This window comes from Pristiophorus japonicus, chromosome 3, assembly GCF_044704955.1.
Source record: "Pristiophorus japonicus isolate sPriJap1 chromosome 3, sPriJap1.hap1, whole genome shotgun sequence".
Lineage (NCBI taxonomy): Eukaryota > Metazoa > Chordata > Chondrichthyes > Pristiophoridae > Pristiophorus > Pristiophorus japonicus.
Window position 1 is genome coordinate 129,782,484 of NC_091979.1, and position 15,405 is coordinate 129,797,888.

Sequence of the window (15,405 nt, forward strand, 5' to 3'; positions counted from 1 at the left end):
CACCTTTCCACAAGGCGGAAGGGAGGGAAAAAGGATATATCACGTAAAGCTATTAGTGTGCATCTGTGAGTGACAAAGCCCTCATATCCAGACATTTGCCTGCCCTTTTGGCTGAGAATGGCAACACCTGGCACAACAAAATACTTCAAAACAATTAAGTCCTACAAGTTAGGAATTTATCACAAGAAGCCATTGGTTCAAATGGGTCTAAACAAATCTCAAGCCAATAGCTGGTGACAGGCTGCAACAGCTGCCATGTAACCAGTCAATAGTGATGGACCTTAGTTTTGTAAGTACAAGAGGAGTGGCTGAAACATCACACTCAAAAGGATGCAGTCACTAGCATGACATCATCAGAGAATAATTTCAAATTTGCTGTTGAGCACATTAGGTGTCGGAGTTTCTCTGGAAACTCATGGGATCGATGACCAATAATTGGCAAATGGCTAACCAAGAAAATTGCTACTTATTACAACTACCTGTAGTAAGTTGAAAGTAAAGTTAATAACTGGAGTTTTTACATTTGCATATAAATCTTTGAAGGTGTATTTTACAACCATTGACATAAGATACTAATACATTTGTGAAATTCCCATCATACTACAAAAGTTTCCAGTTTAAAATGTCAGTCAGTATCATTTTATAATGGTGTATTTTATAATGTTTTTCTTTGCACTAGCATACAGACATAGCTGTAATGAAACCACAATCTTACCTTGAGTTCTGCCACTTGTGAGGAAATATGCCACATCAGGCTTTCACTTAGAAACTTCATTCCATATGGACCTAGAAGTTCTGAAAGAGCCCTCATTTCTGTGGGAAAACATGCAAGTGTTGTCAGCTCACATGCTGTAACACTAATACAAGTATGTAATCACATGAGCATATTGTCAAAGATGGTCTACAGTCCTGAAACTTCTGTGTATAAGCGAAAGATTAAGGCTTGTGCATGTATATACAATGACATTTGAAAAATTCAGCATTTTGAAAATCTGTAAATCTTCATTATTTCTGTAAAAAAATGTTGAGATACTAACAAAACAGCAGATTGTCAAGTTGAAAGACGGTGACTGAACTCTATTAGCATATTCTTACTTTTGGGAAAAGGAAGAAAAACTAATTAAATTACAAAAAATCCAACTAACAGGAAAGAAGAACTGGAGCAGAAATCAAGCATCAGAGACTTTTTACTGCCGAACAGTCCAACAAATCATCAAGAAGGATGGGGAGGGGCGAGGGGGTAGCAAGGAAAGAGTTCATGCGAGAATGTACAAGACTATGCTGAGTGCTGTCCAAATCAATTGTATGAAATGCATTGTAAGGGGTTGGGGAAAATCAGAAATTACCTGTACTGTAAAATCCAGTGCAGTGCTCACCCTTCATGCCAAAATCTATGACCTTTGAATTTGGGATGTGATTTATGCACTAATGCAAGTTATCTTGTGGCTCTGCATGAGTCACTCACAGAACAAACACCAATGACAAATACACAAATACTACCAGCTACACAAGGAGAAAAATTGGGACAATTAGCAAATGTGCGCATTTCAAATCTAGATTTCAATGGGATACAACAGTTCAGAAATTTATAACCGATGACCTACTAAACTTAGAAATTATTCAATATTAAAGCCCCCCTCAAGAGTAAATTTCAACATTTTACAGGTTTATCAATCCCTTACATTTTTTTTTGTTGCTGATCTACCTGTATGATGAGCATTGAAGGCACTTTTAGTGCAGAATAACAGCCTTATTTACGTAGCATCTGCAATTTAGAAAAATGCTCTAAAGTGCTTTGCAGACACAATCAAAAAAATGGACAGTGAACCAAAGAATATTTGTAGGGGTCTTAAAGGAAAGTCTTAAAAGAGGAGAGGAAGGTGAAGAGGCACAGAGATTTATGGAGGGAATTAAAGCATGGGTCCTAGGCACCTGAAGGCACGGCCGCCAGTAATGGGGGGCAGACGGAAAACAAGAGGTCAGAGTCAGAGAAATGGAGAGTTTTGGGGGTTATCAGGCAAGAGCAAGTTGTAGAGGTAGGGAGGGATGAGGCCATGAAGGGATTTAACTATGAATGAGAAATTAAAATTTGAAGCATTCGGGTACCAGGAACTAATGCAGGGCAGCAAGGATGGGGTTGTTGGGTGAACGGAATTAGATGTGGTAAAGCAGCATTTTGGAGTTTATTGATTGGCAGAAGATAGGAGTCAGGAGAGCATTGAAATAGTTGAGTCCGGAGGTGACAAAGTCATAGATGAGGGTTTCGACAGCAAATGGGCTGAGGTAACGATGGACTGGGCAATACTACAGAGGTGGAACTTAGCAGTCAGCTCTGGGTTAAACAGGATGCTGAGATTGCAAATAGGCTGTTTCAGCCTATACAATGGCCGAAATGGGGAATGCAATCAGCAGAGTTTGTGACAGAGGGAAATTGCAGCTGTAGTCAGGCCTGCAGGAAGAATGCATTAAAGTAAGTCGACAGTTAAAGGCTTAACAGGCTGTAATGTAAAGGCAGTTTTGTAAATTGACCAGCCTCATATGAACTTTTAAAACAAGCAGTCAGCGGGAACAAAATGCAGGAGATCACTCAGACAGAGACAAGGACACGATTGATTGACTTTATGAATACACTAACCAAGGAAGGAGCTGGAGTGTTCAGACCACACAATGACAGAACCAGGAGTTACAGTCTAAGGATAAGGGGTAAGCCATTTAGGACCGAGATGAGGAGAAATGTCTTCACTCAGTGAACTGTGAACCTGTGGAATTCTCTACCGCAGAGTTGTTGATGCCAGTTCATTGGATATATTCAAGAGGGAGTTAGATATGGCCCTTACGGCTAACGGGATCAAGGGGTATGGAGAGAAAGCAGGAAAGGGGTACTTAGGTGAATGATCAGCCATGATCTTATTGAATGGTGGTGCAGGCTCGAAGGCCGAATGGCCTACTCCTGCACCTATTTTCTACGTTTCTATGTTTAAATCTAACGGGCTGCCTGCTGTTGACAAGACAGGACAGGCGATTACCACGGCCCCACCACATTATGGGCCCACGTTTCCACATTATTTGTGCCTGATTTTTAGGAGCAACTGGTGGAGAACGGACTATCTTAGAAATCGCAATTCTCCACATTTTTTTTTCTGCAGTTCTAGTCAGGTAGAACAGTTCTACTTTGGAACAGAATTTTTTCTTCAAAAGGGGGTGTGTCCGGCCACTGACGCCTGATTTGAAAGTTTCCACAGTGAAAGCGTACTCCAAACTAAAGTAGAATGGAGCAAGTGAAGATTTTTGTAGAACTGAAAAAACCTGTTCTACACATTAAAAAAATCAGGCGCAGGTTACAAATTAGGCGTCCAGAACGAGGTGGGGGGGGAGGGAAGTCATTAAATTCTATAATAAATCCTTATTTATACTTATACAAATAAATCCAACCTGAATAAACATTTATAAGCAAAGAAAAGATTAAATAAACCATCTTCCTATCTGTGAGAAAGTGCTTCAGGCAGGCCTTTCGGGACCGAAGGCTGAACATGCCGGCCCGAGACTTCGGGAAGGGCCCGTCCCCAGCACCAGATTTACAGGTAGGTGGCGTTGGGTCGGGTCGGGTCGGGTCGGGGAGGTTCGGTTCGGGTCAGGCAGGGGGGGGGAGGGGAGGGGGGGGGGGAGGGGAGGGAGGAGAGGGAGGGGAAGGGGGAGGGAGGTGGGGAGGGGTCAGGTCAGATCCAGTCCGGGGGGGGGGGGGGCGCGGGGAGCGGGAACAGGAGCGCGGGTCGGGTCGGGTCGGGAACAGGAGCGCGGGTCGGGTCGGGTCGGGAACAGGAGCGCGGGTCGGGTCGGGAACAGGAGCGCGGGTCGGGTCGGGAACAGGAGCGCGGGTCGGGTCGGGTCGGGAACAGGAGCGCGGGTCGGGTCGGGAACAGGAGCGCGGGTCGGGTCGGGAACAGGAGCGCGGGTCGGGTCGGGAACAGGAGCGCGGGTCGGGTCGGGAACAGGAGCGCGGGTCGGGTCGGGAACAGGAGCGCGGGTCGGGTCGGGAACAGGAGCGCGGGTCGGGTCGGGAACAGGAGCGCGGGTCGGGTCGGGAACAGGAGCGCGGGTCGGGTCGGGAACAGGAGCGCGGGTCGGGTCGGGAACAGGAGCGCGGGTCGGGTCGGGAACAGGAGCGCGGGTCGGGTCGGGAACAGGAGCGCGGGTCGGGTCGGGAACAGGAGCGCGGGTCGGGTCGGGAACAGGAGCGCGGGTCGGGTCGGGAACAGGAGCGCGGGTCGGGTCGGGAACAGGAGCGCGGGTCGGGTCGGGAACAGGAGCGCGGGTCGGGTCGGGAACAGGAGCGCGGGTCGGGTCGGGAACAGGAGCGCGGGTCGGGTCGGGAACAGGAGCGCGGGTCGGGTCGGGAACAGGAGCGCGGGTCGGGTCGGGAACAGGAGCGCGGGTCGGGTCGGGAACAGGAGCGCGGGTCGGGTCGGGAACAGGAGCGCGGGTCGGGTCGGGAACAGGAGCGCGGGTCGGGTCGGGAACAGGAGCGCGGGTCGGGTCGGGAACAGGAGCGCGGGTCGGGTCGGGAACAGGAGCGCGGGTCGGGTCGGGAACAGGAGCGCGGGTCGGGTCGGGAACAGGAGCGCGGGTCGGGTCGGGAACAGGAGCGCGGGTCGGGTCGGGAACAGGAGCGCGGGTCGGGTCGGGAACAGGAGCGCGGGTCGGGTCGGGAACAGGAGCGCGGGTCGGGTCGGGAACAGGAGCGCGGGTCGGGTCGGGAACAGGAGCGCGGGTGTCGGGTCGGGAACAGGAGCGCGGGTCGGGTCGGGAACAGGAGCGCGGGTCGGGTCGGGAACAGGAGCGCGGGTCGGGTCGGGAACAGGAGCGCGGGTCGGGTCGGGAACAGGAGCGCGGGTCGGGTCGGGAACAGGAGCGCGGGTCGGGTCGGGAACAGGAGCGCGGGTCGGGTCGGGAACAGGAGCGCGGGTCGGGTCGGGAACAGGAGCGCGGGTCGGGTCGGGAACAGGAGCGCGGGTCGGGTCGGGAACAGGAGCGGGTCGGGTCGGGAACAGGAGCGCGGGTCGGGTCGGGAACAGGAGCGCGGGTCGGGTCGGGAACAGGAGCGCGGGTCGGGTCGGGAACAGGAGCGCGGGTCGGGTCGGGAACAGGAGCGCGGGTCGGGTCGGGAACAGGAGCGCGGGTCGGGTCGGGAACAGGAGCGCGGGTCGGGTCGGGAACAGGAGCGCGGGTCGGGTCGGGAACAGGAGCGCGGGTCGGGTCGGGAACAGGAGCGCGGGTCGGGTCGGGAACAGGAGCGCGGGTCGGGTCGGGAACAGGAGCGCGGGTCGGGTCGGGAACAGGAGCGCGGGTCGGGTCGGGAACAGGAGCGCGGGTCGGGTCGGGAACAGGAGCGCGGGTCGGGTCGGGAACAGGAGCGCGGGTCGGGTCGGGAACAGGAGCGCGGGTCGGGTCGGGAACAGGAGCGCGGGTCGGGTCGGGAACAGGAGCGCGGGTCGGGTCGGGAACAGGAGCGCGGGTCGGGTCGGGAACAGGAGCGCGGGTCGGGTCGGGAACAGGAGCGCGGGTCGGGTCGGGAACAGGAGCGCGGGTCGGGTCGGGAACAGGAGCGCGGGTCGGGTCGGGAACAGGAGCGCGGGTCGGGTCGGGAACAGGAGCGCGGGTCGGGTCGGGAACAGGAGCGCGGGTCGGGTCGGGAACAGGAGCGCGGGTCGGGTCGGGAACAGGAGCGCGGGTCGGGTCGGGAACAGGAGCGCGGGTCGGGTCGGGAACAGGAGCGCGGGTCGGGTCGGGAACAGGAGCGCGGGTCGGGTCGGGAACAGGAGCGCGGGTCGGGTCGGGAACAGGAGCGCGGGTCGGGTCGGGAACAGGAGCGCGGGTCGGGTCGGGAACAGGAGCGCGGGTCGGGTCGGGAACAGGAGCGCGGGTCGGGTCGGGAACAGGAGCGCGGGTCGGGTCGGGAACAGGAGCGCGGGTCGGGTCGGGAACAGGAGCGCGGGTCGGGTCGGGAACAGGAGCGCGGGTCGGGTCGGGAACAGGAGCGCGGGTCGGGTCGGGAACAGGAGCGCGGGTCGGGTCGGGAACAGGAGCGCGGGTCGGGTCGGGAACAGGAGCGCGGGTCGGGTCGGGAACAGGAGCGCGGGTCGGGTCGGGAACAGGAGCGCGGGTCGGGTCGGGAACAGGAGCGCGGGTCGGGTCGGGAACAGGAGCGCGGGTCGGGTCGGGAACAGGAGCGCGGGTCGGGTCGGGAACAGGAGCGCGGGTCGGGTCGGGAACAGGAGCGCGGGTCGGGTCGGGAACAGGAGCGCGGGTCGGGTCGGGAACAGGAGCGCGGGTCGGGTCGGGAACAGGAGCGCGGGTCGGGTCGGGAACAGGAGCGCGGGTCGGGTCGGGAACAGGAGCGCGGGTCGGGTCGGGAACAGGAGCGCGGGTCGGGTCGGGAACAGGAGCGCGGGTCGGGTCGGGAACAGGAGCGCGGGTCGGGTCGGGAACAGGAGCGCGGGTCGGGTCGGGAACAGGAGCGCGGGTCGGGTCGGGAACAGGAGCGCGGGTCGGGTCGGGAACAGGAGCGCGGGTCGGGTCGGGAACAGGAGCGCGGGTCGGGTCGGGAACAGGAGCGCGGGTCGGGTCGGGAACAGGAGCGCGGGTCGGGTCGGGAACAGGAGCGCGGGTCGGGTCGGGAACAGGAGCGCGGGTCGGGTCGGGAACAGGAGCGCGGGTCGGGTCGGGAACAGGAGCGCGGGTCGGGTCGGGAACAGGAGCGCGGGTCGGGTCGGGAACAGGAGCGCGGGTCGGGTCGGGAACAGGAGCGCGGGTCGGGTCGGGAACAGGAGCGCGGGTCGGGTCGGGAACAGGAGCGCGGGTCGGGTCGGGAACAGGAGCGCGGGTCGGGTCGGGAACAGGAGCGCGGGTCGGGTCGGGAACAGGAGCGCGGGTCGGGTCGGGAACAGGAGCGCGGGTCGGGTCGGGAACAGGAGCGCGGGTCGGGTCGGGAACAGGAGCGCGGGTCGGGTCGGGAACAGGAGCGCGGGTCGGGTCGGGAACAGGAGCGCGGGTCGGGTCGGGAACAGGAGCGCGGGTCGGGTCGGGAACAGGAGCGCGGGTCGGGTCGGGAACAGGAGCGCGGGTCGGGTCGGGAACAGGAGCGCGGGTCGGGTCGGGAACAGGAGCGCGGGTCGGGTCGGGAACAGGAGCGCGGGTCGGGTCGGGAACAGGAGCGCGGGTCGGGTCGGGAACAGGAGCGCGGGTCGGGTCGGGAACAGGAGCGCGGGTCGGGTCGGGAACAGGAGCGCGGGTCGGGTCGGGAACAGGAGCGCGGGTCGGGTCGGGAACAGGAGCGCGGGTCGGGTCGGGAACAGGAGCGCGGGTCGGGTCGGGAACAGGAGCGCGGGTCGGGTCGGGAACAGGAGCGCGGGTCGGGTCGGGAACAGGAGCGCGGGTCGGGTCGGGAACAGGAGCGCGGGTCGGGTCGGGAACAGGAGCGCGGGTCGGGTCGGGAACAGGAGCGCGGGTCGGGTCGGGAACAGGAGCGCGGGTCGGGTCGGGAACAGGAGCGCGGGTCGGGTCGGGAACAGGAGCGCGGGTCGGGTCGGGAACAGGAGCGCGGGTCGGGTCGGGAACAGGAGCGCGGGTCGGGTCGGGAACAGGAGCGCGGGTCGGGTCGGGAACAGGAGCGCGGGTCGGGTCGGGAACAGGAGCGCGGGTCGGGTCGGGAACAGGAGCGCGGGTCGGGTCGGGAACAGGAGCGCGGGTCGGGTCGGGAACAGGAGCGCGGGTCGGGTCGGGAACAGGAGCGCGGGTCGGGTCGGGAACAGGAGCGCGGGTCGGGTCGGGAACAGGAGCGCGGGTCGGGTCGGGAACAGGAGCGCGGGTCGGGTCGGGAACAGGAGCGCGGGTCGGGTCGGGAACAGGAGCGCGGGTCGGGTCGGGAACAGGAGCGCGGGTCGGGTCGGGAACAGGAGCGCGGGTCGGGTCGGGAACAGGAGCGCGGGTCGGGTCGGGAACAGGAGCGCGGGTCGGGTCGGGAACAGGAGCGCGGGTCGGGTCGGGAACAGGAGCGCGGGTCGGGTCGGGAACAGGAGCGCGGGTCGGGTCGGGAACAGGAGCGCGGGTCGGGTCGGGAACAGGAGCGCGGGTCGGGTCGGGAACAGGAGCGCGGGTCGGGTCGGGAACAGGAGCGCGGGTCGGGTCGGGAACAGGAGCGCGGGTCGGGTCGGGAACAGGAGCGCGGGTCGGGTCGGGAACAGGAGCGCGGGTCGGGTCGGGAACAGGAGCGCGGGTCGGGTCGGGAACAGGAGCGCGGGTCGGGTCGGGAACAGGAGCGCGGGTCGGGTCGGGAACAGGAGCGCGGGTCGGGTCGGGAACAGGAGCGCGGGTCGGGTCGGGAACAGGAGCGCGGGTCGGGTCGGGAACAGGAGCGCGGGTCGGGTCGGGAACAGGAGCGCGGGTCGGGTCGGGAACAGGAGCGCGGGTCGGGTCGGGAACAGGAGCGCGGGTCGGGTCGGGAACAGGAGCGCGGGTCGGGTCGGGAACAGGAGCGCGGGTCGGGTCGGGAACAGGAGCGCGGGTCGGGTCGGGAACAGGAGCGCGGGTCGGGTCGGGAACAGGAGCGCGGGTCGGGTCGGGAACAGGAGCGCGGGTCGGGTCGGGAACAGGAGCGCGGGTCGGGTCGGGAACAGGAGCGCGGGTCGGGTCGGGAACAGGAGCGCGGGTCGGGTCGGGAACAGGAGCGCGGGTCGGGTCGGGAACAGGAGCGCGGGTCGGGTCGGGAACAGGAGCGCGGGTCGGGTCGGGAACAGGAGCGCGGGTCGGGTCGGGAACAGGAGCGCGGGTCGGGTCGGGAACAGGAGCGCGGGTCGGGTCGGGAACAGGAGCGCGGGTCGGGTCGGGAACAGGAGCGCGGGTCGGGTCGGGAACAGGAGCGCGGGTCGGGTCGGGAACAGGAGCGCGGGTCGGGTCGGGAACAGGAGCGCGGGTCGGGTCGGGAACAGGAGCGCGGGTCGGGTCGGGAACAGGAGCGCGGGTCGGGTCGGGAACAGGAGCGCGGGTCGGGTCGGGAACAGGAGCGCGGGTCGGGTCGGGAACAGGAGCGCGGGTCGGGTCGGGAACAGGAGCGCGGGTCGGGTCGGGAACAGGAGCGCGGGTCGGGTCGGGAACAGGAGCGCGGGTCGGGTCGGGAACAGGAGCGCGGGTCGGGTCGGGAACAGGAGCGCGGGTCGGGTCGGGAACAGGAGCGCGGGTCGGGTCGGGAACAGGAGCGCGGGTCGGGTCGGGAACAGGAGCGCGGGTCGGGTCGGGAACAGGAGCGCGGGTCGGGTCGGGAACAGGAGCGCGGGTCGGGTCGGGAACAGGAGCGCGGGTCGGGTCGGGAACAGGAGCGCGGGTCGGGTCGGGAACAGGAGCGCGGGTCGGGTCGGGAACAGGAGCGCGGGTCGGGTCGGGAACAGGAGCGCGGGTCGGGTCGGGAACAGGAGCGCGGGTCGGGTCGGGAACAGGAGCGCGGGTCGGGTCGGGAACAGGAGCGCGGGTCGGGTCGGGAACAGGAGCGCGGGTCGGGTCGGGAACAGGAGCGCGGGTCGGGTCGGGAACAGGAGCGCGGGTCGGGTCGGGAACAGGAGCGCGGGTCGGGTCGGGAACAGGAGCGCGGGTCGGGTCGGGAACAGGAGCGCGGGTCGGGTCGGGAACAGGAGCGCGGGTCGGGTCGGGAACAGGAGCGCGGGTCGGGTCGGGAACAGGAGCGCGGGTCGGGTCGGGAACAGGAGCGCGGGTCGGGTCGGGAACAGGAGCGCGGGTCGGGTCGGGAACAGGAGCGCGGGTCGGGTCGGGAACAGGAGCGCGGGTCGGGTCGGGAACAGGAGCGCGGGTCGGGTCGGGAACAGGAGCGCGGGGAGCGGGAACAGGAGCGCGGGGAGCGGGAACAGGAGCGCGGGTCGGGTCGGGTCCAGTCGGGGAGGTGGGGAGCGGGAACAGGAGCGCGGGTCGGGTTGGGTCCAGTCGGGGGGCCGGGAACAGGAGCGCGGGGAGCGGGAACAGGAGCGCGGGTCGGGTCGGGTCAGTCCGCGGGTGTCGGGTCTGGTCCGGAGGCAGGGGGGAGCGGGTGTCGGGTCTGGTCCGGGGGCAGGGGGGGAGCGGGTGTCGGGTCTGGTCCGGGGGGCGGGGGAAGCAGGAGCTGGCCGTGGGAGGAGCCTTATTCACGAAGCCCCAGTGAGGCCATTCGGCCAGGGCTAGGGGCTGCATGCTTCGGGCCCCTCCCACACAGTTTGGCGCCTGGAGCTACTGCACTTGCGTGCCCACTGTAGCGCATATGTGCAGAGGTCCCGGCACTGTTTTCAGCGCAGGGACCTGGCTCCGCCCCCCCACAGCTCGTGCTGGCTGTGCCGAGGGCCAGAGGACCTGCAGGTAGGTGGAGAATACCGAGGATATTTTTAGGCGCACTTTGTGGCGCGAAAAACGGGCGTCCAGGTTGGGACTGCGCCGTTCTAGGCGCGTGTGGAAACTTGGGCCCATGGAGTGGTCATCTCACCCTTTTGAAATGCTAATGTCAATCTTGTTGCAGGAGTGAAAAACCCATCCTCCATGTTGATAGACCCAAAACTCCCCATCAAAACAATTTGTGTGATAATGGTTGAACATCGAACAGAATGAGGACATTTCCTTGTGTGATAATAATGGACTAGTCACTGACCCAGGATGGGGAGGTGATCAAATGATACATCGGCTGGGGGGCGGGGGGGGGGGGTTGCGTCATTCATTGTCATGGGTAGGATCTTTGTATTATAAAAAAGGGTGTGTTTAGGGACAAACCTCAGCAACTTGCAAGGGAACTGCGGGCGGATATGGTCAACAGCACATATGGAAACATGCTCCTCTGAATGACTGCCAGGGTGAGTGGTGTTTGTAGTTAGAGAGAGTTACTGTTTGAATTTAAAGGGAACAGTGCAGTGACGTTTGTCATCTGTAGTATAATAAACAGTTAAAAGAATACTGAGTTGTGAGCCTTGACCATTTTTATCCCACCCGGATAGGCTCAGGTCGGATTCCGGAATTAGAGCAAAGAGAAAGTTATAGATTCACCTATCCACACAGCTCATTCAAGATTGGAGTCTGACAACAAAGTGGCAGTGTAGTGCTGGAGAGTGGTGGAGAAATAGAGCTGGGTGTCATCAGCATACATGTGGCAGTTGACCTCACGTCTAAGGCTGACATCACTAAGGGGCTGCAGATACATGAGAAAGAGAATGGGGGGGGAGAGGGTGGGGCAAAGATCCTTTTGAGATAGAGAAGCTGTTCTGGCCATGATGAGATAGGTGAGATTAGAACCAATTGAGGTGCAGTTCCACTGAGCTGGACTTCCACTCGGAGAAATCTTGGGATGACGATCGCATGGTCAATTGTCTCAAGGCTGAACAGACACTGAAGATGATGAGAAGGGATAATGTACCATGGTCGCAGTCCAGAAGATGTAGGTAAAAAACGGTCCAACGATATAGGTAAAAACAGGATAAGGTCCTGTAATCTGAATTTAGGGAACTCGGAGTTAAATTAAAAAGTAGGACCTCAAAAGGTAGTAATCTCAGGATTGCTACCAGTGCCACGTGCTGGTCAGAGTAGGGATAGCAGGATAGTTCAGATGAATACGTGGCCTGAGGAATGGTGCAAGGGGGAAGGATTCAAATTCCTGGGACATTGGAACCGGTTCTGGGGGAGTTGGGACCAGTACAAACCGGACGGTCTGCACCTGGGCAGGAACGGAACCGATGTCCTAGGCGGAGTGCTTGCTAGTGCTGTTGGGGAGGGTTTAAACTAATATGGCAGGGGGATGGGAATCTATGCAGGGAGGCAGAGGGAAGTAAAAAGGGGACAGAAGCAAAAGTCAGGAAGGAGAAAAGAAAGACTGGACGGCAGAGAAAGCAAGGGCAAAAATCAAAAAGGGCCCAGAATTCTAAAAGGAGAGTGTTTAAAAAAATAAGCCTGAAAGCTCTGAGTCTCAAGGCGAGGAGCATTTGTAATAAGGTGGATGAATTAACTGCGCAGATAGCTGTTAACAGATATGATGTAATTCGGATTACGGAGACATGGCTCCAGGGTAACCCTCATCATCATCATAGGCAGTCCCTCGAAACGAGGATGACTTGCTTCCACGCCCAAAAGGGATGAGTTCACAGGTGTTTCAATGAAGGCCCTAATATTCCAGATCCTGAACTACATCTTGAAGGGTGGAAGATGCCCGTGTGGATTTTTTAACGTGGCATGGCCGTTGCACACCAGCCACCACACGGGCTTGACAGAGCTAGGTCTTGGTCCAGTGGCAAGGATTACCCAAGACTAACTGGAGACCAGATCTGCTACACAGACTGAGCGCGCACACATATCGCAGTGTGGGCTCGCCCGTGCTGCCCCTGGGCTCTCGGCCCTTCTGGGCCCCGAACTCATGCCGCTCCTGGGCCCCGTTCACTTCTCTCTACGGACTCTTGCCACTCCTTCGCCCCTTCTGCTGTGCTTGCCCGCACTGCAATCAACGACCTGGCTTCATAGCCGTCGCTCTCCTGCAGCAGCACATGCTGCTCCCTGCAGTGGTATGCCGCCGCAGGCTGCTCCCTCCAATGGCCCTGGGTGTGTGTTTGTCTGTCTGTGTGTGTGTGGCGGCCTGGCCCAGAAATCGGCACGGTCCCGGCCTCAAGGGTAACCAAGGCTGGGAACTCAACATCCAGGGGTATTCAATATTCACGAAGATTAGACAGAAAGGAAAAGGAAGTGGGGTAATGTTGCTGGTTAAAGAGATTAACGCAATAGTAAGGAAGGACATTAGCTTGGATGATGTGGAATCTATATGGGTAGAGCTGCGAAACAGCAAAGGGCAGAAAACGTTTGTGGGAGTTGTGTACAGACCACCAAACAGTAGCAGTGAGGTTGGGGATGGCATAAAACAGGAAATTAAGGATGCGTGCAATAAAGGTACAGCAGTTATCATGGTGGGTGACTAATCAACATATAGATTGGGCTAACTAAACTGGTAGCAATACTGTGGAGGAGGATTTCCTGCAGTGTATAAGGGACGGTTTTCTAGACCAATATGAGTAGGCCATCCTCGACTTGGTCTTGTGTAATGAGAGAGGACAATCTTGTTGTGCGAGGCCCCTTGGGGAAGAGTGACCATAATATGGTAGAATTGTTCATTAAGATGGAGAGTGACACAGTTAATTCAGAGACTAGGGTCCTGAACTTAAGGAAAGGTAACTTTGATGGAATGAGACGTGAATTGGCTAGGATAGACTGGCGAATGATACTTAAGGGGTTAACGGTAGATAGGCAGTGGCAGGCATTTAAAGATCACATGGATGAACTACAACAATTGGACATCCCTGTCTGGCGTAAAAATAAAACTGGGAAGTGGCTCACAAGGGAAATTAGGGATAGTGTTAAATCCAAGGAAGAGGCATATAAATTGGCCAGAAAAAGCAGCAAATTTGAGGACTGGGTGAAATTTAGAATTCAGCAGAGGAGGACTAAGGGTTTAATTAGGAGAGGGCAAATAGAGTATGAGAGTAAGCTTTCAGGGAACATAAAAACGGACTACAAAAGCTTCTACAGATATGTGAAGAGAAAAGGATTAGTGAAGACTAATGGAGGTCTTTTGCAGTCAGAATCAGGTGAATTCATAATGGGGAACAAAGAAATGGCAGACCAATTGAACAAATACTTTGGTTTTGTCTTCACGAAGGAAGACACAAATAACCTCCCGAAAATACTAGGGAACTGAGGGTCGAGCGAGAAGGAGGAACTGAGGGAAATCCTTATTAATCAGGAAATGGTGTTAGGGAAACTGATGGGATTGAAGGCTGATAAATCCCCAGGGCCTGATAGTCTGCATCCCAGAGTATTTAAGGAAGTGGCCCTTGAAATAGTAGATGCATTGGTGGTCATTTTCCAACATTCCATGGACTCTGGATCAGTTCCTATGGGTTGGAGTGTAGCTAATATAACCCCACTTTTTAAAAAAAGGGAGAAAAAACAGGGAATTATAGACCGGTTAGCCTGACATTGGTAGTGGGGAAAATGCTGGAATCAATTATTAAAGATGTAATAGCAGCGCATTTGGAAAGCAGTGACAGGATTGGTCCAAGTAGCATGGATTTAATGGCCCCAAGTTTCCACATGATTTGCTCCTGATTTTTTAGGAGCAACTGGTGTAGAACGGGGTACCTCAGAAATCGGAATTCTCGTCATTTAGTTTGCTCCAGTTCTAGTCAGTTAGAACAGTTTCACTTTGGAACAGAATTTTTTTTTCAAAAGGGGGCGCATCCAGCCACTTACGCCTGATTTCAAAGTTTCGTGAGTGAAAACTTACTCCAAACTAACTTAGAATGGAGTAAGTGAAGATTTTTGTATGCTCGAAAAAACCTTGTCTACACTTTAGAAAATCAGGCGTAGGTTACAAATCAGGCGTAGGGAATGGTGGGGGGGGTTTAAAGGGAAGTTTACAAACATTAAACACTTCAGTTTTAAAAATAAAGAGCCATCAATAATAAATGATAAATACATCAATAAATCAACCAATAAATCAATCAAAAAAAAATTAATAAATAAAACATTTTCTACTTACCGACTGCAGCACCGGGAGCCCTCCAACAGCGTGCTGGGATGCCACCCCCACCCCTCGCAGTGTGTCTCTGTCAGTGTCTCTATCTCTCTGTGTCTCTCATTCTCTGTCTGTCAGTGTCTGTGTTTCTGACAGCGAGGGGAGGGGGAGGAGGGGGATAGAGGGAGAGAGGGGGGGAGCAGAGGGAGGGAAGGGGGAGGGATGGGGGGGGAGCAGAGGGAGGGAAGGGGGAGAGAAGCGGATAAAGGGGAGAAAGGAGATGCGGGGGGGAAGGAAAGGAGATGGGGGGGAGGAGGAAAGGAGATGGGGGGGGAGGAAAGGAGATGGGGGGGAGGAGGAAAGGAGATGGGGGGGAGGAGGAAAGGAGATGGGGGGGAGGAGGAAAGGAGATGGGGGGGAGGAGGAAAGGAGATGGGGGGGAGGAGGAAAGGAGATGGGGGGGAGGAGGAAAGGAGATGGGGGGGGGGGGGAGAGGAAAGGAGATGGGGGGGAGGAGGAAAGGAGATGGGGGGGAGGAGGAAAAGAGATGGGGGGGAGGAGGAAAAGAGATGGGGGGGAGGAGGAAAAGAGATGGGGGGGAGGAGGAAAAGAGATGGGGGGGAGGAGGAAAAGAGATGGGGGGGAGGAGGAAAAGAGATGGGGGGGAGGAGGAAAAGAGATGGAGGGGAGGAGGAAAGGAGATGGGGGGGGGGGAGGAGGAAAGGAGATGGGGGGGGGGGGAGGAGGAAAGGAGATGGGGGGGGGGGGGAGGAGGAAAGGAGATGGGGGGGGGGGAGGAGGAAAGGAGATGGGGGGGGGGAGGAGGAAAGGAG

The 15,405-nt window shown here is 58.3% G+C and overlaps 1 protein-coding gene across 2 annotated transcripts in view; it reads right to left on the bottom strand.

The window, feature by feature from the left end:
* The window catches only part of nckap1 (NCK-associated protein 1), a 297,326-nt gene that overhangs the window by 90,254 nt on the left and 191,667 nt on the right, over positions 1-15,405 (bottom strand). For both annotated transcript variants that reach the window (XM_070875820.1, XM_070875819.1), the window contains exon 23: positions 716-813. In XM_070875820.1, the coding sequence (XP_070731921.1) occupies positions 716-813 (98 nt within the window). The remainder of the gene's footprint in view (positions 1-715; positions 814-15,405) is intronic.